At 37.2% G+C, this 27,829-nt stretch overlaps 2 protein-coding genes across 16 annotated transcripts in view; one reads left to right on the top strand and one right to left on the bottom strand.

Annotated features, from left to right (window-relative positions):
* Positions 1-11,558, bottom strand: part of IMMP1L (inner mitochondrial membrane peptidase subunit 1) — a 130,605-nt gene extending 119,047 nt beyond the window's left edge. For 5 of the 8 annotated variants that reach the window (XR_010121494.1, XR_010121495.1, XR_008658402.2 and 2 more), the window contains exon 1: positions 11,449-11,469. The gene's annotated coding sequence lies outside the window, so the exon portion shown is untranslated. Of the gene's footprint in view, positions 1-11,448 lie in introns of all 8 variants that reach the window. The other 3 variants (XM_055282042.2, XM_055282044.2, XM_055282045.1) reach the window with 2 other exon arrangements.
* Positions 11,559-11,629: 71 nt separating this feature from the next.
* The window catches only part of ELP4 (elongator acetyltransferase complex subunit 4), a 252,778-nt gene continuing 236,578 nt past the window's right edge, over positions 11,630-27,829 (top strand). For 2 of the 8 annotated variants that reach the window (XM_063641876.1, XM_055282021.2), the window contains exons 1-2: positions 11,674-11,936; positions 22,217-22,252. In XM_063641876.1, coding sequence (XP_063497946.1) covers positions 11,714-11,936; positions 22,217-22,252 — 259 coding nt within the window. In that variant the 5' untranslated portion in view covers positions 11,674-11,713. Of the gene's footprint in view, positions 11,937-22,216; positions 22,253-27,829 lie in introns of all 8 variants that reach the window. The other 6 variants (XM_063641877.1, XM_063641881.1, XM_063641880.1 and 3 more) reach the window with 4 other exon arrangements.

The raw sequence follows: 27,829 nt of genomic DNA, 5'->3' as shown, positions 1-27,829 counted from the left end.
TTAAAATTCTAAAGATTTTAAGAAGGAAATATTTTTAAATTACAAAGGATTCTGTTTCACCACTGGACAACACTGTTACAAAGTTCTTTAATCTGGGTTGAAACCGAAATTTCTATGCCCTGGAGAAACAAAGAGGTCTAATTTTTTTTTGACAGGATTAAAACAAGTCTTATGAAACTCAAAATCTTTCACCGCCCAGCTACCTATGTCTCAGTTACCATCTCAATTGCTTTCCCATCACTTTTTCTCACCATATTCATCACTCTGAATATATACCTATTTTAGCAGGGCAAATATGCTTCATGTTTTATGCTAATATCCATAAATCGGCTACATAAAAAGCTACCTTGAGGAAGAAACTAAGCCTGTATTTGGACTGAAGTGGAAAATAGTGGATAAGAGTATGAATTCTATAGTCAGCCTAGCTCTATTGTGAATCCTAGATCTTCCACTTACAAGGTTTCTGACCTAGATAGAACAAGTTACTTACCCTTTATGTGACTCCATTAACTTCTGAACACACTCATCTATAAAATGTGTGAGGATTAAATAATATATATAAAGCATTCACAACATTATAGGGACTATAATAGGCATTCAACAAAAACATTACTTAATACAATTAATCACCAATACATCCATGGATAGAGGAGTGGAGATACTGAAGAAGATACTAAAGAAGATACTTTACATTTCAGTTTTACCATGTGCCTTTTGATTCGAATATCATGCCTAAATGGGATTCTGGTTCAAAACTGCAGATAAATTTACTGCTACTCTCTTCAAAAACTACAAGGAGGGCTGGGCGAGGTGGCTCACACCATAATCCCAGTACTTTGGAAGGCCAAGGTGGGTGGATCACGAGGTCAGGAGACAGAGATCATCCTGGCTAAAATGCTGAAACCCCGTCTCTACTAAAAATACAAAAAAATTAGCTGGGCGTGGTGGCGGGCGCCTGTAGTCCCAGCTATTCAAGAGGCTGAGGCAGGAGAATGGGGTGAACCCGGGAAGCAGAGCTTGCAGTGAGCTGAGATCACGTCATTGTACTCCAGCCTAGGAGACAGAGTGAGACTCCGTATCAAAAAACAAAACAAAACAAAAAACACTACACTGAAACGACAGTACATTTTAAAAAATAAATAGAAATAAACGCTGAGAAAAGGAGTGAAAGGCACACTAGAGATTTTGAAGAATTTCTGGAAGACCGGGCATACAAAATCATAGTGATAGGTTGAAAAGAATGGAGCGAATGACAGTCCAGACATGGTTAGCAAAGTATAGTTCACAGGGCAAATCTCCCAGCCCATCACATGCTTTTGCATTTTTTAAATGGCTGAAAGAATAAAGCAGCAGCATATTTTTTATAACATGTGAAAACTACATGAAATTCAAATTTCAGTGTCCACAAAGTGTTATTAAAACACAGCCATACTCATTTGTTAATGTTATTTCTGGCTACTTTCCCATGGCAGAGTTAAGAGGTCATATTACCTGCAAAACCTAAAATATTTACCATCTGGTCCCAGAAAATGTATGCCCACCCCTAGCCAAGCACAAACACGAGAATGCTTCAGGAAGGTGAGACGCTTCTTCCTGTGACTCCAAAGGGGTTCCGAGCTAAAATCAGCAGTTCTGGAGGCTAACTTCTTAAATAAATAAATAAATAAATAAATAAGTAAAAAAAGTATAATCTGCCTAAGAATTTGGTTTCCAAGTATGGAGGTTGGAGAGCTAGGTTAGGGGCCTCCCTATCTGTCTATTAGAGAACGACTGGTCTGTGTACTTGCTCCTTGATTATGCACATTAAAGCAAAGCACACCAATAAATTAAGTCCTGCCAACCCACAAGAAAATTGGTCAGTCTTTTTTTTTCCATTTAGGCTAAAGATTTGATGGGAAAACAAAGAAAGAGAAAACTCAATCCAGTTACTATATTATTCCACTGGTCCTTTATTTATCAACATGAATAAACAGCCAACATTTAAGGAAACCACGAGCACGAGAAAGAAGGTCCATAATGAAAATAATTAGTCCGAATAAGCAACCCTGGAGAAATCAGAGGTAATTCAGGGAGGAAAAAAAATTCCATGTCTCTGTAAAACAAGAGACACAGAATTAAAAGAACAGAGTTTAAACATAAAATATATGCCTGTCTGCCACCACTTTCTCCCATTCACAAAAAATAGAAAAGGTGGAGAAAAAGTTGAAGAGGAACAATCCAAAGGAGTATAATCTTCCTAAACTTTCAGGAAAAGACACTCCTCTCTCCCCTTCAAAAATCTGTTCCATACACACACACACACACACACACACACACACTGCCCAAAGAGAGGGTGTTCAAAGGACTCAGAACACAGGGCAAATGAAATAAAAATACATAAAGATGTAGGCACTTTTTTTTTTCAACCTAGAGCAGAGGTTGCCAAACTAGGGCCCATGAGTCAAATTCAGCAGACACTGTTTTAGCAAATAAAGTTTTACTGGGACAAAGTCATGCTTATTCATTTACACGTTATCTGTCACTGCTTTTGTGCTCTCACAGCGAGTTGAAAAGTTGTAACAGAGACGACAACCACAAGGCCTAAAATATTTACTATTTGGTCTTTTATAGAAAAAGGTTGCCAAAGCTTGATCTACAGCTGTGTGATTTAATATAGTACAAACTAGCCACATGCAGCTGTTTAAATAAATAACTCAAAATAACTAAAATTGGCCCGGCGCAGTGGCTCACGCTTGTAATCCCAGCACTTTGGGAGGCCGAGGCGGGCAGATCACGAGGTCAGGAGATCGAGATCACGGTGAAACCCCGTCTCTACTAAAAATACAAAAAATTAGCCGGGCGTGGTGGCGGGCGCCTGTAGTCCCAGCTACTCGGAGAGGCTGAGGCAGGAGAATGGCGTGAACCCGGGAGGCGGAGCTTGCAGTGAGCCGAGATTGTGCCACTGCACTCCAGCCTGGGCGACAGAGCGAGACTCCATCTCAAAAAAAAAAAAAACTAAAATTAAATAAGATTAAAATTCAGTTCCTCTGTCATATCAGTCACATTTTAAGTACTCTATAATCATATGTGTTTAATGACTATTGTACTGGACAGTGTAGATACAGAACATTTCCATCAACATAGGAGGTTCTACTGGACAGGGCTCATCTGGGTATTACAATAGATTATTGTAACTGCATTTTAATTATTGCTTTAACAATTGCTACACTGAAAAAACATACCTAAGTGCTACAGTCTGAATGTGTCCCCCAAAAAGCATGTGATGAAAATTTAATTCCCAGTGCAACAGTGTTGAGAGGTGAGGCCAAATGGGAGGTGTTTAGGTCTGAGGGCTCCACCCTCATGAATGGATTAATGCAAATTATAAATGAGATTGAGGCTGAGAGTTGACCCTTGCTCTCTCTTGGGCACCTCCACTATGTGATAACACAGCAAGGACACCCTCGCCAGATACCAGCCCCTCAATCTTGGACTTCCCAGTTTCCTGAATTGTGAGCCAATAAATTTCTGTTCATTATAAATTACCCAGTCTCAGATATTCTGTTACAGCAGCACAGAATGGAATAAGACACTCAGAGAAGCAGGAAGAAGAAATACATTTAGAAAAAGACAGAAATTAGGGGTTTTAGAAATGAAAATAATGGCCGAGTATGGTGGCTCATGCCTGTAATCCCAGCACTTTGGGAGGCCGAGGCAGGTGGATCACTTGAGGCTAGGAGTTTGAGCCCAGCCTGGCCAAAACAGTGAAACTCCATCTCTACTAATAAATAAATAAATAAATAAATAGCTGGGCATGGTAACACACGCTTGTAATCCCAGCTACTTGGGAGGCTGAGGCATGAGAATTACTTGAACCTGGGAGGTAGAGGTTACAGTGAGCCAAGATCATGCCACTGCACTCCAGCCTGGGCAACAAAGTAAGACTGTCTCAAAAAAAAAAAAAAAGAAATGAAAATAATTAATGCATAAATCGAAGACCTTGTTGTATGAAAATACCACTGAAATAGATATTTTTAAAGTCCTTCAAAGTCAGAGAGAAAAAATCCGAACTGAGAGAAAATTCAAAGATATAGTACTACAAATGAGACACTAAATTTGAACATAGATGTGGAAGAGATTATAATTCAAGGTTGACAACGTAATGAATGCTATCACATTTGAAAGTAATAATAAAGTTTCCTAAGAAAACAGAATTCAAAAAGAGGTAGAATAATTATATAGAACAAGAGCCATTAGTAATTTTTTAAATTATGTAATAAATGGATCCAATTTGGTTCTGAGTTAACGAAAATAATGTTTGCTAGGATATCCAACTTTCATTTTATCCTGCAAGAAACTCATCAAAACATACTTCATATCCAGACTCTTAAACTGAGAAACAGTAGTCAAAATAATAAATTTCACTCTAACACTACCCACTGGTCCAGGATTTATTTATTTCTTTAGAGAGGAGCTTCAGGAGCCTGTGGGACCCTTCAGGCAAAATCAGTACATGTGATTTTTTTCATATGGAATAGTTTTAAATATTTGCCCTACTCCCAGGCTTCCATAATTATTCAAACCGAAGGGAAATTGATCACATCTCAGCAGAAATGTCCACGATAATTAGAACATCACGCATGCTTTGATCAACACAGTAGCTTTACGTCTATGAGACTCTGGTTGACATGTAAAAGGAACACCAGTCAGCCGTTATTTAATTCCTCGTGTTGGCTACACGCAAATATGAAGAAAAGTCCCAGACTGAATGACACACAAATGTTGGGCCAGTCTCTGAAATTTCTTTTTCTTTTTTTGATAAAAATTTTAATGTTTTTGTGTTGACCATTAAAAACATTTTGTTTGCCTTTATTATTTCTTGTAGACAGATTTACTTGACAAATCTCCTTGAACTAAAACCCTTGGACACATTTACCCTATTACACTGCACATTCTAACACATGACTATGCAATGGCTTTTTAAGTTTTAATTTAAATACCCCAGTTTTCCATTTATACTTTAAAATCCACTAAAATTATGATGAATATAAGTACTCATTTGCCCTGGTCAGTCCCAGCTTACTCCTGCTTTCCTAGCATCCAATATAATTCAGTATTTCAGTACTTTCAAAAGTGTCCTAAATAATCCACGGACCAAAGAGAAAATCAAAACAAAAAGTAGTAAATATTTTGAAATAAATGATGAAAACATAAAATGCCATAAGTTATAGGTGCAGCTAGCGCACACTCTTAACTACATACGGTATACTAGAAATGGCAGAAAATCAATAAATTAAGCTTTCGGTATAAGAAGGAGGAACAAACAAAACCTTAGCAAATCAAAATGAAGGAATGTAGAAGGAAACAAATGATAAATAGTAATCGATTAAACAGAAAGTAGAAAGACTAAGAAAAACCAATAAAGCCAAATTTGAGTTTTTTTTTTAAAGATTAAGTGAAAAATCCCTAGCAAAATTAACAATGAAGAAAAAAAGGAAAAGAAACTCATTGTCAATTGCTGATATTTATTTATCGGCAATAAATAAAAGAAGAAATCACTACAGTCACAAAAGGATAGTAAGAGCTCATTCCAGTATGGCAAAGTAAGCTTATGACAGACCAGTCCTACCATAGACAACAACTATAAACTCTGAACAAAACACAAAAATCAATTATGTGAAGGCTCTACAGATTTAATAGAAGCAAACAGATTTTGCTGGGTAGTCAACTTAGGTAAGAAGGAATTGCCACAGGGTGAGTTTCCCATTTTTACTGATTTAACTTGAGGTCCCCACAGTACAGTGTGGCTGAAATTCAGACAGAAAGAAAGTCAGCCTCCTGAAGAACCTGAAGACACACACTAACCAATGGAAAGTCCAGAAAGAAATCTGTCTAATTTATGTGTGACTTTATTTATTAAAAAAGTGATGACGCGATATAGCAAGGAAAGAATCATTTTTTCAATAAATGGTGCTAGGTCAATAGGATACCAATACAGGGAAAACAAACGCATCTTTACCGCTGCCTCACACCAGACACAAAAAAGTCAATTCCAACAAAGTATAGACATAAATATTTAAAAGTAAAATATCATGGATTTTAGGAAAAAAAACATGGAGATCATCTTCGAAATTTTGGAGTAGGCAAACATAGCCATAAAGCACTAGCCACAAAGAAAAAATTGTTAAGTCAGAGTATGTTTTGACTGAAATCAAAAGATAAAAAAATGAAAAGGCAAGCTACAGACTGATAAAAGGTATTTGTAATGAATTTATTTGGAAACGAACTCTTATCCAAAATATAAAAGAACTCCTACAAATCCATGGGAGAGAGGCAGACAATCCAAATTTGTAAAATTAAAAAACATGGATAGACCCTTTCACAAAAGAGGTTACCCAAATGGCCAATAAGCATATAAATGGGTGCTCAGCTTCATCAGTTCAAATCCAGATGACAATGCCATACCACAACCCTCTGAGAATAGCTGAAGTAAAAGAAGAAAAATATTGTGTTGGTAAGGATGAGAAGTAACAACAATTCCCAAATACTACTGGTAAGAGTATAAACTGGTACTATTGCATTGAAGAAATGACCACAAATGGGAAAGTATCCAAATCTGTTTTAACAGTAGAACACATAATAAATTATAATACATTTATATAATACTATGCAGCAATAAGAATAGATCAGCCACAATGATACACATTAAGAAGGATCATTTCACAAAAATAATGTTAAGCAAAAGAAGTCAAACACGGAATCTAATAGTGGATCTAATGGAATCTAATAGTTGATCTCACAGAAGTAGAGAGTATAATAAAAGCAGAGAAGTAGAAAAACAGGTAAAAGAAATCTGTGGTGCTGCAACTCAGGACTATAGTTTCTCTTTGTGAGTACAATGACAGGAAGGAGGCAAAAAAGGAATTACTGGAGGTTGAGGAACTCCCTCTGTGTAGACATGACCTTAGTATTCATTCCTTCAGTCATGCTGCCAGAATACCTGCAGGCCCAGTAGTGAACCTTCACAGTATCTCTGCTATATACTTTACCTGCACAGACACAATAGTGATACGGAATCCAGGGCTAGGGAAGCCACTGAAAAAACAACTGGAGAGGTGTCAACTTGTATCAGAAGGTGCTGGTTGCCTACCATGTTCATTATACGTTTTCTGGTGTATCTCAAAGTGGTTTCCTGCAGGATTTACAAGTCAATCAAGGAAGTTATGGGAAACATTGTAGACATGGAAAAAATAAAAAAAAACGTCGGGAGGGAATAGTTGTTTAAGATAGGGATCTTGGAGAAATTCAAGAGCTAACAGACACCACACCAGAGGCATTAACAGAAGATGACTTGATGGAGATGAATGCTTCCAAACCAGAGCCAGATGATGAGAAAGAAGTAGAAGCAGCAGTGCCAGAAAACAAACTGACATTAGGCAATCTGGCAGAAGTCTTCCAGTTATTCAATACTGCTGTGACTTCCTCTGACATGGACCCCTACTATAACACAGATACTAAAACTAAAGCAAACAGTGGAAGAAGAATTGGTACTGTACAAAAACATTTTTAGAGAGTTGAAAAAGCAAAACAGACAAATTAGTATGTATTTCCATAAAGCTATATTGACTGCGTCTACCTCTCCTTCCTCCCCTCCTACCTTTTCCGTCTCTGGCACCCTTGAGACTACAAGACCAACCCCTCCTCTTCCTCCTTCTGCTCAGACTACTCAACATGAAGAAAATAAGAACGAAGACCTGTATAATGATCCACTTCCACTTAATGCATGGCAAATATATTTTCTTCCTATGATTTGATTAACATTTTCTCTAGCTTACTTAATGGAAAGAATGCAGTACATAATACATATACAAATTATGTGTTAATCCACAGATGTTATTGGTACAGCATCCAGTAGTCAAAAGTAGACTATTAGCAGTTAAGTTTGGGAGGGGTCGAAAGTTATATGTGTGTTTTCAACGGGTGTGGGGGTCGACACCCCTGATCCCCACATTGTTCAAGGATCAACTGTACTTTATTAACCTATTTACTCACCTATCTTCCCCAACTGTGAGCTCAAAGAGTACCGAGACAGTATTTTTTTTCTCTTGTAACCTGAGCTCTGGTGCACTTCCTAGAATTTAGTATGTCCTTCATAAAGAATTAATTAAGAACCCACCTAAACATATAACATTTTTTTTTTTTGAGGCAGAGTCTCGTTGTGTCGCCCAGGCTGGAGTGCAGTGGCGCGATCTCGGCTCACTGCAAGCTCCACCTCCCGGGTTCACCCCATTCTCCTGCCTCAGCCTCCTGAGCAGCTCGGACCACAGGCGCCCGCCACCATGCCCGGCTAATTTTTTTGTATTTTTTAGTAGAGACAGAGTTTCACCATGTTAGCCAGGATGGTCTCGATCTCCTGACCTCGTGATCTGCACGCCTCGGCCTCCCATAGTGCTGGGATTACAGGCGTCAGTCACTGCGCCCAGCCAACAAATAACTTTTAAATCTTCCTTTCCATGAATACTTTATTTATTCTCACGTTTTATATTCAACTCTGCTATTTACTGGTAAGTTCAAGAATTTGAAATTATTTGGGAGCAAAGATTTTATCTTTGTTAAAAAAAAAAAAAAAGTGTCTGGGCATGGTGGCTTACGCCTGTAATCCCAACACTTTGGGAAGCCGAGGCGGGTAGATCACAAGGTCAAGAGATCGAGACCATCCTGGCCAACATGGTGAAAGCCCGTCTCTACTCAAAATACAAAAATTAGCTGGGCATGGTGGTGCATGCCTGTAGTCCCAACTACTCGGGAGGCTGAGGCAGGAGGATCATTTGAATCTAGGAGGCAGAGGTTGCAGTAAACCCAGATCATGCCACTGCACTCCAGCCTGGCAACAGAGCGAGACTCCGTCTAAAAACAAAACAAAAAACAAACAAACAAAAAACCCATATTTGGCCGGCACGGTGGCTCACACCTGTAATCCCAGCACTTTGGGAGGCCGAGAAGGGCGGATCACGAGGTCAGGAGATTGAGACCATCCTGGCTAACATGGTGAAACCCCATCTTTACTAAAAATACAAAAAATCAGCAGGGTGTGGTGGTGGGCACCTGTAGTCCCAGCTACTCGGGAGGCTGAGGCAGGAGAATGGTGTGAACCCAGGAAGGCAGAGCTTGCAGTGAGCAGAGATCACGCCACTGCGCTCCAGCCCGGGCAACACACCGAGACTGTCTCAGAAAAAAAAAAAAAAAGCATATTTATCCTATGATAGTGTTATACCAGATATATATCCTAATTTCATGAATACTCTGGTGTGTATATAGAGCATCTTTCCAGAATTATAGTCCAAGTCAAAGTTGGAAAATAATTCTTCGGTTCTAGTAATGAGGCAAACAAAGCACCACTATCATCATCTTGGGAAAACTAAAGGGTTAAGTAAATACATTAGGAAACAAGGGAATATGTAATAATAGAAGCCTATAAAAACAAATTATACCATTATGTTAAGTGAAATAAGCCAGACACAGAAAGACAAATATCACATGATCTTATTCATAGGTGGAATCTAATAGTTAATCACACAGAGAGTATAATGGTGTTTACCAGAGGCCAGGATGGTTGGTGGGGGGATGGAGAGAATTTGGTCAAAGATACATAATATCAGTTAGATAGGAGGAATAAATTTCAAGAAATCTATTATATAACATGAATTTATAGCAAGCTGACTATAGTTAATGATGATATATTGTATTCTTTAAAAAAATGTAAAGAGTGTAGATGTTATGCACTCCTACCACAAAAATGATAACTATGTGAGGTAATGCATTGCTAATTAGCTAGATGTAACCATTCCGGAATGTACATACACTTCATAGCATCATGAGGTACATAAAACAATGCCATCTGTCAAAAAATAATAATTATATGTAGCATTTCAAAAAGTTCACAGCATCAAAAATATTTGTAGGGGTAGGGGAACAGAGAGCATTAGGAAGAATAGCTAATGGATGCTGGGCTTAATACCTACGTGGTGGGTTGATCTGTGCAGCAAACCACCCCAGCACATGTTTACCTATGTAACAAACCTGCACATGAAGCCCAGAACCTAAAATAAAAGTTGAAGAAAAAAATATTCAAGAAGTTTCTATCTGATATTAGACTGCTTTGTCACTTTTTGTTTTGGTCTTCCTAGTGCTTATTTACTACAGGATAAAATTGGCACATACTATTTAATGTGTTCATTTTAAGTACTATGTTGTTTTCCATGTGTTAATTTTATCTCCTCCAGATGAGACCATTTTTATTACCATAGGTCTAAAATGACAAGATTAAATCCAAACAGACAGTAATCGCTCAACAGCTATTTATTGAGTAACTTAAAGATTTGATATGAAAGCAACCTTGAGCAAAGCTTTCCAGTTGATATATTGTGAAACAGGGTTTTTTCCTAAACATGATTCTAAAAAACAAGCAAACAAACAAAAATCCTCCCCAAATGAAAAACTCCAGTCACTATTTAGCAATACTAATTTCAATTTATCAAACAGAATCAGCCCAAAAATTTCAACAGGTCAGTGAGATTTAAAACAATTCGATGTCAAGAATTTCAATGAGGTTTGGCTCTAATTAAAAGGTATCACAGATCACTGTCAAAGTCAATAACTCAGCAGTGCAGTAATGATTTGGGAGTCCTTTTTAATTTAGACATTTGTCAATCATAATTGCCTTTAAACATCACTTACCCACTGTCTCTGCTCAGTTTTGAGACAAAAATAAAATACAAAAATACAACTCAAAATACATGTTTTTTTCCACACATAAAATTCGTATTTTAGTAATAAACTGTCGAGTCAGGGTTCATAAAATAAAGTAGATATACTTCTAATTCTTCCTAGCAGTTTTTTGGGGGAAAGAAACCCTAAGTATTTTCTGTTATTTGCAGCTGCTTTAACAGCAAACGACAATTAAATGTGTGAACAATGTTGTCAGAGTAACACTTGTCATTTACACCGCTTAGGAAAGACATCCAAGACTTCCAGAAACACTAATTAAAATTAACAAAAGCTTCTTATCGGAACTTGTCAGAGAGCTATATTTTGTCAGACACAGGAAAACCAGATAGCCTCAAAGTTCGAGTTTTCGCTCTAAGGTTTAAATCCAAACCACCTACCACTAGGCACTAACGAAGCCCAGACGCTCAGCAACCAACTCATTAAGGTAAGAGATCCCATCCTTTCCATATAACACAAAATTAAGAAAAAGACATCGTGGGGAAGGCGGAGTTAATTTTCTGTCAGAAATCAGAAGATAAATGAGCTGGCAAAAAGTCTATCCTCACACACAGCGGAGAAAGGTGCAAGCTACTAGCAATTGCTTGATAAGCCCTAAGGGTTTATCGGTTCACCAACCTTTTCTTTAACTCAATGTGAATGAAGGCACTCAAAAGGAGAAGAACGTTACGTGATAGTACCTACCTCGGGCCCCAAAGAACCCTGGAGACCCTCAACCAGGACACAGGTGGGCCTTTCTCACCTGGGCCCCGCCGAAGTCGACCGTCCTTACGTAGGGCGCACGTTTCAGCAATACGCCTTCCGATTGGTTGGCTCGGAAGGGACGTCTCAGTCCTATTGGTTACGAGAGCCGCGGTTGGGGCGAGGAGGCGGGAGTTTGAACTGGTTCTGATAGGCCGGGTGTTTGCGTTCCCAGAGTTCCTATTGGGTTAACACTGGAGGCTCTAAGATGGCGGCAGTGGCAACCTGCGGCAGTTCTGCCGGGAGTACTGGGTCTGCAGTGGCGACAGCCAGCAAGAGCAACGTCACCAGTTTCCAGAGGAGGGGTCCTAGAGCCAGCGGGACCAACGACAGCGGCCCTCGACTGGTGTCCATTGCGGGCACGCGACCGTCGGTGCGGAATGGACAGCTGCTGGTATCAACCGGGCTCCCAGCCCTGGACCAGCTCTTAGGTCGGTTCAGAGCGGAGATCTGGGCTTAGCCGAGGGGAAACTTAGGGAGGGGACCTGTCGGGGAAGCCACTTTGACCCCACATCTCTCTCTGACCCCTAAGCCTTCGTAGGAGGAGAGAATAGTCTGGTCTGAGTGAGATAGAGGGGAATACGGGTTGTGTGGAGACTTCTGAGCGCTGTTAACTAAACATGTTTTAGTGCCCCCGCTCTCTATTTCATTCCCTGCCCTCCAACCCCTTTTCATATTACGGCGGAATTCGTACATGCTTTTTACCCTGAAATGCTTTCTAGTCAAGGGAAGACATTAATTTATGTAGATGGTTTGGCTTTCATTCAGGATACCTCCCTTCTGCTTTCTCCAGGCAGCTCACGGTTTAGACCAACCTACAAAAGTTTTTATAATTGTGGGAGACAGACTTAATTAGAAGATGCTGGAAAAAAATGATTTCCCCTCCAGACTGCCTGTTCTCTGGTTCTAAATCTTAAAACATTTTGGCTTTAAGAGAGCGTATTGTTAAAGGCTTATGTTGACACATAATCCTTATAAAGTATTTTGAGCCTGTCGATATTTAGTCATACTCGTGTCTGCGTTAAATCTGTGTATATATTTTTTATTTTTCTATATACATTTTGCTTCCCAGTATTGATTGCTGCTGCATTCCATACGACATCTTTAAATTTAACTCACATTTTAACGAGAAAATTCTAGTTGTTAGGCTTTCCTTTAAAATCTCTGGAATTTTTTATGAGAACCCTGCTGAAGAATATGCTTGTTTCATAACTGTTATATTGAAAGGATTGACCAGATTAAGTTGGTAGGACAGATTTGCTGTGTTAATAAAGCTTCTAGATTAATTTCTGAATGTTGTTTCATTAAAACCCCATCTGTGTTTACATTTCATAACTTTTTTCATAGTGTGTGATATGTGTCTGTCATTGCTTGTTCTTGTACTTCGCTTGACATTTCTTTCGGTTATTTTCCCCTCAAAGTAGACTTTTCATAGGTTTAGTGCAGAGAAAAAAAGAAGACAAGCAACCTATGAGAAAGAGTATGGCTTCTTGATTCTGTCATTTCATTTCCCGGTTATTTCTACATAAGTTTAAGTGTTTTTCACTTAATTGTTTCAAGTATATTTTCCTCCTGAGTTGCATGGTACTGTAAACAGAAGTGATTCAAAATATCTAGTTAGCAAATATATAGTCCACCGTTTTTCCCTTGTGAGCCTCAGTTGATATCCTCTTACATTTGAACTTTAAGTTTGGTAGCTATTTCTAGGCCTTATATATTTTTTAATTCAATGGGATATGTAACTTCATTTACTTGATACTAAAACTTTCCAAACAAAAAGGTTATGTTTCTATTATAATGTCTTCAGTTCCTCATTAGAATAACAAAATGTTCCTAGTGTACTTCCTGGCACTTAGTAGGTTCTCAATAAGTTGTTGAATACAAGAAAAATAATGTGTAGAAAAAAAACTGAGACAAGAAATTATGAAACATGTAGAATGGAGTTTCGTGTTTGAGCTCTAAAAACAAATTAAGTGATATGAACAGTCTCACAAAACCAGTGACCATGTGTACGGATCGTTAGGCTTCAAATTTAGTGCTGTTTGCACTAGGCTACCGCTGTCTGAAATTTTTACGTATTCTTTCCAGGGGTTTTGACCATTCATTGAACCTCGGATTAATAATTTAACTATCGTCTCTTAAAGTACCCACCAAAAAGAGAACCCAAAGCACCTTCTATACGTGTTTCTTCAGAGATACAAACTTGAACAGTAATTTTTAAAGTTTCCATATTTGCTTGGAATGGGAGACTCTAGTAGGGTATTTAAGTTTAACAAACTTATGCTAAAAATTACTGTTCATTAAGATGATGGAAACAGTATTGGTTGTTGAATACTTTGAAATATATTTTGCATGTATGCAGTTAATTCTCAAAGTGCACAGAAGTTGAAGAGGTTATAATAGAATTGACTACATCTTGAAAAATAAATGTCCAGAAGTATTTTAGTTTTAACCTCTTAATGACATTTTTGTTTTCTGATTTTCTGTATAAGCAAGCAATTTAGACTATGTTATTACTCGAAAATGTTATTTGACTCAAGTTGTGACAAGCCTAATATGACTATATTGTGACAAAAGGTAATGATAATAGGATGTTATGGTGTTAGAACGGTAAGACTATACTGTAATATTGTGATTATTGTCTAAATATATTATGTGGTTACTGTATAACAAGTAAATATTATGGCTTCCATGTAGTACGGTGACATTTTACTACTGCCACCATGACGTCATTGTAATTTTAAACATAGATGCAAAATATATTTGAAAGGCATCATACATGCTAATTGTTAGTCATTTGATGATACACTGATAATTCTATTACTTATTCCAAAGCGTTTCATGAATTTGAAAATATTCAATATCTGCATCTTTCAGATGACCTAATATATAATGTTTTTGTTCTGACAGCCTAATTTTATTATCAGGTATTGATATACATTTCCCAAGTTAGCTACATTAAAATTTTTTAAATTCTCAGATTATCTAACCCATGTTCTCAACCTTGCCCTTCTGGGATATTTATATTGTTATTTGAGGATGCTGTATGTAAATAACACTTACATTGTGTAAAAGGAAAGATAGATATTCCATCGATTGAAGAGGTACTCCATTTCTCTTCCAGGGGTTTCCAAAGAAAGATTATAGCAGCTAAAGGATTCTGGCAGAATTGCCCCCTGCCGTCCCCCACCCGCCCTGCCCAACCAACCCCATTCCCCTTAAAAGGTATACTCCATCTTAGAACCATATATCTAACCTGGAAGAATTAACCACGGCTTCATGTTCCAGAAAAATGCTTAAAGGAAGGGTAACTGCAGATTTGACCTCTGTGCTGTTAAATTTTGATAGTGAAGGGAATGTCAGATAGGGATTTGAGGTAAATAATAGTCTAGGAAGAGTATTCTGAAAGAAGCTTAATGGTAGCAGCCATTTTTTAACATTGATGTCAAAAAGTAAACACTAGTGGGCTTATTTCCTTTATTATGTTAATGTGTGGCATGGGATAATATACATTGAGCTTGGACTACATATTTAACACAATCTTGGTTATGATATTTTACCAACCAATACAATTAGCTGTATATTTAAGAAAAATGTATTTTTTATTGCTATGTAAAATTGTTTCATATGACTCACTATAGAACTATTAACAGTTCCTAGCTTTATTTTGATTCTCATGTTTGTCCAGCCAATAATTGTGTCATAATGAAGAGTAGTCACTATGTTTTGTAATGCTTGGGGAAGAAAAAGTAGAGTTGTTATCAAAATAACTGCAATTAAATTTGAGATCCAGGCCGGGCGCGGTGGCTCACGCTTGTAATCCCAGCACTTTGGGAGGCCGAGGCGGGCGGATCACGAGGTCAGGAGATCGAGACCAAGGTGAAACCCCGTCTCTACTAAAAATACAAAAAAATTAGCCGGGCTTGGTGGCAGGCGCCTGTAGTCCCAGCTGCTTGGAGAGGCTGAGGTAGGAGAATGGCGTGACCCCGGGAGGCGGAGCTTGCAGTGAGCCGAAATTGCGCCACTGCTCTCCAGCCTGGGCGACAGAGCGAGACTCCGTCTCAAAAAAAAAAAAAAAAATTTGAGATCCAGCATTAATTAAGTAGTTAAGACTATTACTATGAACCAAGGAAACAATATGAACTTGTTTTTTACATTGCATTTTCCCAAAAGTACTTTTTTGTAATTTTAAGCAAAATTATTCCTTTATATAGAGCTCTGGAAAGGACTGGCATAAATCACTGTTATCTTTCTTGACTTTCATTTCTTTTCCGTTTTACTTTCTCTAACATTGAAGAAAGGCTTTCATATTCTAGTGTATTAATTTGGCCTCATTTACCCAAAATTTATAGCTTAATCAGAGGTTTCTATTGGGGAGAGTATGGGGATTGAATGTTGTTCCTTTAAAATATTAATAGTACTAATGTAATTGTCTTACTACTGCATGAATTGAAACAACAACCAAAGCCCTTTCGTTGTCTTACGATTTTTAAAATTGTGGAAGATCCTGGCATTTACAAGATCTTAAATTTTCTAATATTATTTCTTAAGTATTAAGTATCTTTTCTGGCTTTAAGAAAAAATGCCTATTTTTAAAAGATGTGAAATCTTGATGAAATTAATTCTCTAAAATATCAAGCTTGCTGCGTATCTTTAACCTTTCAAACCTTTATTTTGATTCTCATGTTTGCCCAGCCAATAATTGTGTCATAATTATTGAAGAGTAGTCATGATTCTTTAACCTTTCAACCTCTTGTATTCTTTTGTGTACATAAAGTACTCTACTTTTATTTTTAGTAAGATGGAAATAAGTATACATCTTAAAGACATCTAGAAGTAAAACCAAGAGTTTATTTGCTGGCTAAGTGTGGTAGCTCACACTTATAATCCCAGCACTTTGGGAAGCCAAGATGGGTGGATTGCTTGAGCCTGGGAGTTTGAGACAAGCCTGGGCAACATAGAGAGACCTTGGCTCTTCAGAAAATACAAAAATCACCCAAGCTTGGTGGTGCACACCTATAGTCCCAGCTACTCAGGAGATTGATGGGGGAGAATCCCTGAACCCGGGGAGTTCAAGTCTGCAGTGAGCAGTGATCACACCACTATGCTGCAGCCTGGGTGACAGTGAGACCCCATCTCAAAAAAAGAATTTATTTTGCTTAGTGACTTAGAAAGTGTGTTGGTAATTTTTCTAAGTTAGGATGAAAGGGGAGAGGAAGTAGTAAACAAGGCCCTTTTACTACCTTCTTGTTCATTTTCATTACAAAAAGAAGATGATTGTTTCCTTACCCTATTACTTATCTGTAATACATTGTATTGGGAAAAGATATTTCAATTTTAATTGGGAACCATTAGTGTGAAGTCTATGTTGCTTTTGAAATTATATAAAATTACTAATGGATCACAAAATTTAAAAGTAAATTAAAATCCAGCTTTCAAAGAATATGTCAGGATACTCTGTTGTGGTTGGTTGGTTGTTTTAGCTTTTTATTTATTTTTTGGTTGGAGCATGGCTATAAACATTCAAACTTTTAAGTTAAAATACAGCTAGACCTTCCATTTATCAAGTAAGAGACATCAAAATACCTTATACAAAGGTATCTTGTGGAAATGTTTTGAGATCATGTCTCACTAAACTCAAGTTTAGAAGAATAGAGAAATTTTGCTGCTGTATGCATGTGTGTATATATACATATATATATATATACATATATATATATATATATATATATAGGTCCAAATTATTTCTCTTAAAACACATAGAATAAAAGCTTGATTTTTAAAAGCTTTAGTTAATAAGTTTAAATTAGTTAATGAGTTACATCTTATTCCCCACAACTATCCTTCACAATGACCAAACTTTACTACAGCCAATCTAAATGTGAATCTAGTGAATTTACATGATAGAGACTTCTTACCTTTTTGTAAAAGAAGTTTCAGAAGATACTTGGTTGATAAAAGTGATTTTAATATGTCCCCATTATGTCTTAATGTTCAAATTTTCTAAACATTAGAATTTTAATACACATAAGATTTTTTAGGTTATGTGGTCACTCATGCCTGTAATCCCAACACTTTGGGAGGCCAACGCTGGAGGCTAGTTTGAGCCCAGGAGTTCAAAACCAGCCTGGGCAATATAGTGAGACCCTGTCTCTACAAAGAATGAAAGAATTAAAAAAGAAAAAGAATTAGCCAGTCATGGTTACATGTTCCTATAATCCCAACTATTTCAGAGGCTGAGTTGGGAGGACCGCTTGAGCCTGGGAGGGTGAAGCTGCAGTGAACCATGATCGCACCACTGCACTCCAGTCTGAGCAACACAGTGACGCCCTGTCCCTACCCCTGACAAAAAAAAAGGAATTGCCAAAATGTTAAAGGTAGCTCTTTCTGAGTACCTTTTTGGGCCAGACACCTCTACTTGGTAATCACTTCATTTAATTGGAAAACTGTTGTGTGATCTGTTCTCATTGTCCCATAGTGAATGTTAAAAAATCTTTACTTCTGGCCGGGCGCAGTGGCTAACGCCGGTAATCCCAGTACTTTGGGAGGCTGAGGTGGGTGGATCACGAGGTCAGGAGATCGAGACCATCCTGGCTAACACGGTGAAACCCCGTCTCTACTAAAAATACAAAGAATTTGCCGGGTGTGGTGGCAGGTGCCTGTAGTCCCAGCTACTCGGGAGACTGAGGCAGGACGATGGCGTGAACCCGGGAGGCGGAGCTTGCAGTGAGCCGAGATTGCGCCACTGCACTCCAGCCTGGGCGACAGAGCGAGACTCCGTCTCAAAAAATAAAAAATCTTTGCTTCTCTCTCTGTCCCAGTGGAGGCCTTATATAAATTCCTTATTTGAGGAGACATAAATGTAACTCAGGAGGTTAGATAAGAAAACTAAATCCTCCCTATAGGAAATAGGTTAAAGTAAGAAACTTAAATAGTGCCTGCTCTAGCTTAGATACCATAATGTCTCTTGTATGCTTACATCAATTCATCTCCTTATATGTACAGAAAAAGGCTATTGGGTAATTAAATGTTTATTTTTGCATTTAAGGGAAAGTAGGAAAGTAAGGAAGTGTGATATAAGATGTTCAAATGAATTAAAACATTAGTGTGGCACTATGAAATTAAACATTTAGTCTAATCTTATCCCAAAGCAAACCCTTTGTTCTGATCTATTTGTTTGTTTGAGACCGGGTCTCACATTGTTACCCTGGCTGGAGTGCAGTGGCGGCACGAACGCTGCTCACTGCAGCCATAACTTCCCATGCTCAATTGATCCTCCTGCCACAGCCCCCCAAGTAGCTGGGACTACAGGTGCTAGCACACCTTGCTAATTTTTGTATTTTTTGTAGAGATGGAGTTTTGCCATGTTGTCCAGGCTTGTCTCAAACTCTTGAGCTAAAGTGATCTGCTCACCTTGGCCTCCCAAAGTGCTGGGATTATAGCCGTGAGCCACTGCACCCGGACCTGATCCTTTTTGATGGCTATCATGACATACATTTCAGCTTATGTTTATCTTTTCATCTGAAGATTAAAGTTATCCTATGTAGTCTGATATGACTTTAAATGCTATATGAAGGAACCTATCTAAATGTGAACTTAAAATATAAAGTCTTGTAAATATATAAACTTAAACATTAAAACATTTAAATATACTAGGTTTTTTCATTATTTCCTTCCCTAAGAGTTTGAAATGTTCTACATATTGTCATGAAATTGATGTTTAGCCTCACTGTAAATCGCTTAGCATAAGTCTCATGTTGCATATTATTCTAGGTTTCAAACTGTTTAACACATAATAGTTATGCTTTTTTGCAAGGCAAAAAATAAACACTATCAAAGGAACTTTTTTTTTTTTTTTTTTTTTTTTGAGACAGAGTCTTGCTCTGTGGCCCAGGCTGGAGTGCAGTGGCATGATCTCAACTCACTGCAACCTATGACTCCCGGGTTCAAGCGATTCTCCTGCCTCAGCTCCCCCGAATAGCTCAGATTACAGGAGCAGGCCACTACATCTGGCTAACAGGGTTTCACCTTGTTGGCCAGGATGGTCTCGAACTCCTGAGCTTATGTGATCTACCTGCCTCAGCCTTCCAAAGTGCTGGGATTGCAGGTGTGAGCTACCGTGCCCAGCCTATCAAAGGAACTTATGTCACTAAGTTTTTCTGTATGACAAATGACTACAAAACTTTTTTGTGGAAAGTTCTTTATTGGTGTTCTAAATGTTTCTTTCAGATTTGTATACAAAAAACAAACAACATTGACTCTAGTTGTCCCAACAACTTTGAGTATTTCCTTTTTTTTAATGGAGTCTCACTCTGTCACCCAGGCTGGAGTGCAGTGGCGCAATCTCAGCTCACTGCAACCTCCCCCTCCTGGATTCAAGCAATTCTCCTGCCTCAGCCTCCTAAGTAGCTGGGACTACAAGCGCCAGCCACCACGCCCGGCTAATTTTTTTTGGATTTTTAGTAGAGACTGGATTTCACTATGTTGGCCAGGCTGGTCTCGAACTCCTGACCTCATGATCCACCCATCTTGGCCTCCCAAAGTGCTGGGATTACAGTTGTGAGCCACCGCACCCGGCCCAACTTTGAGTATTTTTAAAATTATACTTTAAATACATTTCTATTCTTTGATATTCATTTTCTAAAATTTTAAGTGAATTTGTGTTTGAGACATTAATCAAAATGGTAATAGTTTTACAAATGGAGTGAAGAGCAAAGTATTAGTACTCAAATGTCTTAGTGTAGTTCTAATTTCTTTAATTTTTTTTTTTTTTTTTTTTTTTTTTTTTTGAGATGGAGTTTCACTCTTTTTGCCCAGGCTGGAGTGCGATGGTGCAATCTCGGCTTACTGCGACCTCCACCTTCCTGGTTCAAGCGATTCTCCTGCCTCAGCCTCCTGCGTAGCTGGGATTATAGGCATGCGCCACCACGCCCATCTACTTTTGTATTTTTAGTAGAGAAGGAGTTTCTCCCTGTTGATCAGGCTGGTCTCGAACTCCCGACTTCAGGTGATCGGCCTGTTTCGGCCTCCCAAAGTGCTGGGATTACAGGCGTGTGCAACTGCACCTAGCCCTAAAATTAAGTTTTAAATTGATTTTTAATGATTCACCATTTGAATTATATATTTCATATATTTCATGATTATATTACCATAATTCAGATTTTTTTTTTTTTTTCTGAAACAGAGTCTTGCTCTGTTGGCCATGCTGGAGTGTGGTGGTGCAGTCTCAACTCACGGCAACCTTGCCTTCCAGGTTCAAAAAATTCTCGTGTCTCAGGCCAGGCATGGTGGCTCACACCTGTAATCTCACCACTTTGGGAAGTCCAGGCAGGTGAATCACGAGGTCAGGAGTTCGAGACCAGCCTGGCCAACATAGTGAAACCCTGTCTCTACTAAAGGTACAAAAAATTAGCTGGTTGTAGTGGTGGGCGCCTGTAATCCCAGCTACTCGGGAGGCTGAGGCCGGAGAATCACTTGAACCCGGGAGGCGGAGGTTGCAGTGAGCTGAGATCGTGCCAATGCACTCCAGCTTGGGTGACAGAGTGAGACTGTCTCAAAAAAAAAAAATTCCCATTTCTCAGCCTACTGAGTAGGTAGGATTACAGGCATGCATCACCACATGCAGCTTATTTTTTTGTATTTTTAGTAGAGACAGGGTTTCACCATGTTGTCCAGGCTGGTTTTGAACTCCTGACCTCAAGTGATCTGCCCACTTCAGCCTCCCAAAGTGCTAAGATCACAGGCCTGAGCCACTGTGCCCGGCCTAATTCAGATATTTAAAAGAACACTAGTCTAGTAATACTGAAAATGTATTTTGTGATGTTCTTTTTTTGTTTGAAATGGCAAATACATTCCTTTTAAATTGCAAATATATTTAGAGCATTTCCAGACTGTGTATATTATTCGTAATAAAAAATAATTAACTTTAATTATCAGGTCTTTACTCAAAGTCTTACTAAATTTGAAGATAAATATTAATGTGGAATTTCTATAATAATCTTATCTATGTTGAACTTCTGTAGTAGTTAAGTTACTGTGCACATTTAAGTCTTGAGTATTGAGTTAATTTATTAACAAGTGCTAAATATAACATTACTGGAGTCCTAACCACAGTTATGTTGAATGCTGTGTGGTTCTGTCATAGAAGAAAGGAGGATAGTACAGTATATTATGGAAGTAATTGTGGGCCAGGCGTGGTGGCTCACGCCTGTAATCCCAGCACTTTGGGAGCCCGAGGCAGGTGAATCACGTGAGGTCAGGAGTTCTAGACCAGCCTGACCAACATGGTAAAACTCCGTCTCTACTAAAAATACAAAAATTAGCCAGGCGTGGTAGTGGGCACCTGTAATCCCAACTACTCAGGAGGCTGAGGGAGGCTGAGGCAGGAGAATCGCTTGAACCCAGGATGGGGAGGTTGCAGTGAGCTGAGAGGAGATTGTGCCACTGCACTTCAGTGTGATCGACAGAGCGAGACTCCATCTCAAAAAAAAAAAAAAGAAAAGTAATTGTAATGTGTAGTGTGTAATTACATATAATATGTAATTATTTCATAATAGCACCTTGAGCAAAGTATTGCAAAGGTAATTAAAATGTTGTTCACAACTACTGTTTTAAAGTTATTGAAGTGCCTTTCCTTCATAAAGCTTAACTTTTATGCTAAAGGTAATGGAAAAGGTAGATTAATTTTCTTCTGGTTTTGTTTCATTTCCAGGTGGAGGTTTAGCCGTTGGAACAGTTCTTCTAATTGGTTAGTACAAAATACATGCTTTGCTGTCCTCTATCATTGTTTTCTGTTGTGCATAATCATTTTATCCGATTCCCATTCCAAAATTATTTAAATCACTAACACGACAGAAGTTAAGATAAATTAGAGAGGAATTGACTTAAGTTCTATTTTAAATTCTAATGTTGATCTGAACTTGAAATAAATTAGGCAAATATATCTGAACATGTAGCTCTTATAACTTGAAAATGTTCACAGTGCATTGTGCTCCAATTTTTTAAAAAGACTAAAATTAATATGAATTGATTTTTTTGGAGAATCTCAGTATTTAAAGTGGGATTATTACAGGGATCAGTTTGGGAAATTGAAATACTGAGTCCATCGTATATATCATATCATTTTATCATTATCTTTTTATTGAAACAAAAGTACAAAAGTAACGAAGTAGTAAATCATATTTTGGTTCATCTTTAAAGTGACAAGAGTAGTAATTTAAGTATATAATCATAATTGCCTGCCTTCTTTTTTAGTATATATAGGTTACAGAATCTTGGAATTGAAATAAACCTTGTCAGTTGTATAATCAAAGCAGCCATATTAATATTTAATTCATGTATCTGTAACATATCTATTGTTTCTACTTTTGTCCTCTGATATAATACAGAATAAATTTACATAGTTTTTCATGTGACACCCTTAAAATATTTGAAAATACCTATTTTTTCATCTCAAATATTCTCTAAACTAAATAGACATCATTCCTTAACCTGGTTTTATATGTTAGGGTTTTCACACACCTCACTGTTCTGATTATTCTTTTTATGCATCTTCTAGTATGGCATTCATTGTCTCTTGAATCATGCCCCAACCTAAATACAACATTCCAAATGTAATATGACCTGAAATCACCATACTGGGACTGCAAAATAAACATGTTAATCTAGACAGAGTTATTAGTACCAGGCACCAAAAAGATTAGTTTCTATTTATTGACCCCTATGGTAACAAAAAAAGTAAGTATTTTGGAAGAATTTGCTCCAAGAGTGAGTAAAATACAAAGTGGTGATGCTTAAAATTTGGCATGTACGTAAGAATTTGTCTAGTAAAGGAAAACGTTATATAGAACATTTTATTCCTCATCTATGCTGGATAATTGAAGAGTAATAATATTAGTAGTGAGAGTTGCCTTTTATTTAACTCTTACTGTTGGTCATATATTATACAAAGTGCATTATGTGTTTTGTTTTGTTTTTTTTTACTTAATACAACAACCTCAGAAGATACTAAATATACTTCATGTTATCTCCCTTTTATATATGAGGAAATGAGGCTCACAAGGATGGGGTAGTTTTCCCACTATTCCATAGTTAATCTGAGAACCAGGACTTGAATTCTGTGTGATTCCAAAACCCATTTTTTTTGTAACTATGCTCTAAAGTTTTCTCACATGGTTTGTTTAATAGCAATAAACAGTAAAATAGGAATTACATCCCTTTTTAGGTTATTGCAGGTTCAAGTAGTAAAGTAAAACTCACATTTATGGAGATTTTTTCTTTTAATGAATTTTCAAATTTCTCAACATGAAGGAGTCCTTGATAAATTCATGCACAATAAGGATCAAAGTTGCAGCACTGTAAAAATCCTTATTTCACATGATCAGCATTTCTCCATTCCAGTCAAAAAGTTTTGCCTTTAAAATAGAAATTGATATATAGGGAGTGCTAAAAACATCTTCAGGTGTACAGTATTTGTTAGATCAGTTTGTATAGTTGTAGCATATTGCTATTAAAAATGTAATATGTTAGTTTACTTAAATTATGCCATTTAATCATTTTGGTCCTGTGTTCTCTCAACTCAGCCATTAATTTCCCTGTTGGCTCTTGGCTGCGAAGTATCTGCCAACTTCTTACCAGTCATTTACTTACATCAATACAATATAATCTTCTGGAAATTTACCTGGAGTTTAGTGCCTGAGTATCCAGATAATAGACAATTTTTAATAAAAGCTAAGTAAAATATGTCTTATGAGATACTTATGTCACCCATGAGTCATTAAAGTACTATTTAAGGACTTTGAAGACAGGATTATTCCCAACATTACATGTAACAGAGAAAAATAACCTGTGATCAAGAAATTCTAGAAATGATTTTCTCAGTTACATTTTTAAGACTATCTTATGGTAAATAAAGAATGTCTGAAGGTGTCTATTGAGAAAATTATTTACATGTTTGGTATAAATACATAAAATACAAAATGGTGTGTAAAGAAAATTAGGTTGCTTTTTCGGATCCTCAGCCTCCGTTCCTTGAAATTACAGTGTCCTGGGTATTCCACCCAAATATTTCTATGTAAGTAATATACATGGGAGCATTTCACACCTTGCTTTATCTATTTAATACTCTTAGACCTCAATTTATGTACATTTATATAGATGTACTACTTCATTTTTGTTAACAACTGCATAGGATTTTATTATATAGATGTGCCATAATTTATTGTAATAGTTCTCTACTGAAAAATTTAAATTAATTCCATCTTTTTCTATTACTAACAATGCTATTGTGCATAATCTTGTGTATAACCTTTGCACACATATGTAAATATTTCTAGAATAAACTGTAAGATATAGACTTGCTTCACTGCAGTATGTTAAATTTTGTAGCTATTACTAGATTGCTCTCCCAAAAGGTTATACTGTCATATGCTTCAGCCAACAATTATATCAGTTTACCCTAATCTCACCCTTGACAACACTTGTATATTATCAAACATTTTAATATTTACCAGTCCAATTAGATTAGATTAGCAGATGAAGTTCTCCACTTTTTTTTTTTTTTTAAGAGATGAGTCTTGCTCTGTTTCCCAGGGTGGACTGCAATGGCATGATCATAGCTCACTGCAGCCTCCAACTCCTGGGCTTAAGTAGTCCTCCCTTCTCAGTCTCCTGAGTAGCTGGGACAGCACTCACACCACCATGCCCAGATAATTTTTTATTTATTTATTTATTTATTGGTAGAGATAGGGCCTTGTTATATTGCCCAGGCTGTTCTTAAACTTCAGGCCTTAGGCAGTGCTCCTGCCTCTGCCCGCCCGCAAAGTGCTGGGATGATTGGTGTGAGCCGCTGCATCTGGCCCCAGTTCTCTACTTTTCTTCATTCTCAAGTCTATGTGACTTATACAATGAATTAAATCCACTTGAAGATATGGAAGCATAGTTTCAAAATGTAAAAATACAAGGATTTTAGTTCAGTGTTTAGGAGCCTATGGTATTACTATATTGCCCATCACTGAAACACTTTAAATTCCAGAAGTAAGAGAAAATTAAAACATGAAGATTATTTACATTAATAACATTTTACTATAGATTTCCAACTTTTTAACCATTTTCTCATGAAATAGTTTATTCATTTACCAAGGCAGTTTTATGTAGAAGCATACCTGTGCATGAGTGTGGGCTTTCAGAGTACTGTATTTACAGCTTCAGTAGCAATTTAACTATGGAAACTAGAGCTAATGAGCACTGCCAGAAAAACCTAAAATAAGTCCACTCTAGACCTTCTGAATATAGCAAAATAAATACATGTGAACAGATGAAAGGAAATTCTCTGAGGAATAAATTGAAGAACTAAGGGACCCCACTGTGTACTTTAAAAATTTAAGATGGTTGTCAATTAATAAAATCAAAAATAGATTTTAAAATTTGATTTTCAAATCAAAGATAAAATTTGATTTTAAAACCAAAGATAAAATTTGATTTTAAAATCAAAGATAGATTTTTCTTAAACTGTTTAACAAGTACTGGAATAGGCTTTGAGATGTTTTATCTATATTACTTTCTGACAGTCTGTTACATGGGTAAATTTGGAACACCTTAAAAGTTTCAAAAGTTAATTGATAGCATAAATATTTAGAGTTTACACAGTCTCTTTAAATAAAGGATCTTTATTTGCAAAGATACTGAGCATTAAAAAGGTTTAATAGAAGTCATCACCTATTAAAATAATAGGTGACATTTATCAATGTATTATTTTTAAAATAATCTTTTACATTAATTATGTAATTTTAGTTCTAGACATGGGAGATAAATGATACACTTTTGGACAATTAAACCTATTATCAGTGTACTTTTGTATTGCTTTTTTCTGTGTAACAATATTAACACAAATTTTACAGTTTATAAACAACACAGATTTATTTATCTCATAGTTTCTGTAGGTCAGGAATCTAGGCACACTCCCACAGAGTCCTCAGCAAGCCTACAATATAGGTGTCAGCCAGGGCTGAGTTCTCATCTGAAGACTTGACAAGGGAACTATCTGCTTTCAAGCTCATGTGGTTGTTCACAACATTCAGCTCCTAGCTAATTGGCAGCCAGAGGCTGCCCTCTCCATAGGGCATCTCACAAGATGGTGTCTTATTCCTTCAAAACCAAGAAGAGAGAATGTCCCTCAGCAAAATGTTATAGGTTTTTGTAACAGAAATGACATCCCATCACCTTTGCCATAATCTCTTGGTTAGAAGCAAGTTCCACATTCTGCTGCAATCAAGGGGAAGAGATACACAAAGGCATGAATACCAGGAGACAGGAATCATAGGGACCACCTTAGAATGTGTTCAGCACACTTTTCATAATTTTAAATCATATTATTTCCTGTAATAGCAAAAACTAAGCACTCTTAATAGTCCTCACAGAATATTATAGTATTTCTTGTCAGTCATCTTCACCCTTTCTGAATTTGCTGAGCTATATTATTCTTCTACATCATGCAATAAATTCTGAGCTAACCAGCCTGGGCAACATGGCAAAACCCTGTTTCTACAAAAAAATACAAAAATTAACTGGGTGTGGTGGCATGTACCTGTAGTCCCAGCTACTCAGGAGGCTAAGGTAGGAGGAATGATTGAGCAAGGGAGGTTAAAGCTGCAGTGATCATGCCACTGGACTCCAGCCTGGGTGATAAGAGTGAAACCCTGTCTCAAAAAGAAAATAAAAATTCTGAACTTTTTTCTATGCAGGAATTGGCCTGCTAGCTGGTCACCTATTTTGGTAAATAAAATGTTATTAGAATACAGCTGTGCTTATTCGTGTGCACATTGTCTACAGCTTCTTTTGTGCCACAAGGACACTGTTGATTAGTTGTAACAGAAACTGTATGAATCACAAGGCCTAAAATACTTGCTTTCTGATTCCTTAAGAAAAATTTTGCCAATCGCTGTTTTGTGTTACTATATTTGATATTCTGCTAAACTTACTTTAGAGTAGTAGAACTTTGTTAAAGGACTGAAATAGGACAACTGATATCAGTGCAGTTCTTTAGTAAAACCACCTGATCTTTAGTCCTGAAGCACTTAAGCTCTTACAATGTGTTCAGCGCTCTTAGGCAAGATAAATCTCTGGATATTGGTTGCATATAGAATAACCATGAACAGTACATATATAACATGCAGATATAAGAAGTATGAAAAAGACTTAAATTGAATCAAAGTATGGGTAGAAAGGAGTGATGAAGAGAAAAAATTGTTCATATGGAAAACAGTCAGTACACAATAGAGGACATCAACAGAGCATGCTTATGTAATAACTAGGTTCTTCTAAAGTG

Source organism: Symphalangus syndactylus, chromosome 6 (genome assembly GCF_028878055.3).
Source record: "Symphalangus syndactylus isolate Jambi chromosome 6, NHGRI_mSymSyn1-v2.1_pri, whole genome shotgun sequence".
NCBI classification, from domain to species: Eukaryota; Metazoa; Chordata; class Mammalia; order Primates; family Hylobatidae; genus Symphalangus; species Symphalangus syndactylus.
The sequence above is the reverse complement of the archived record's forward strand: the minus strand, read 5'-3'. Positions and strand labels throughout refer to the sequence as shown.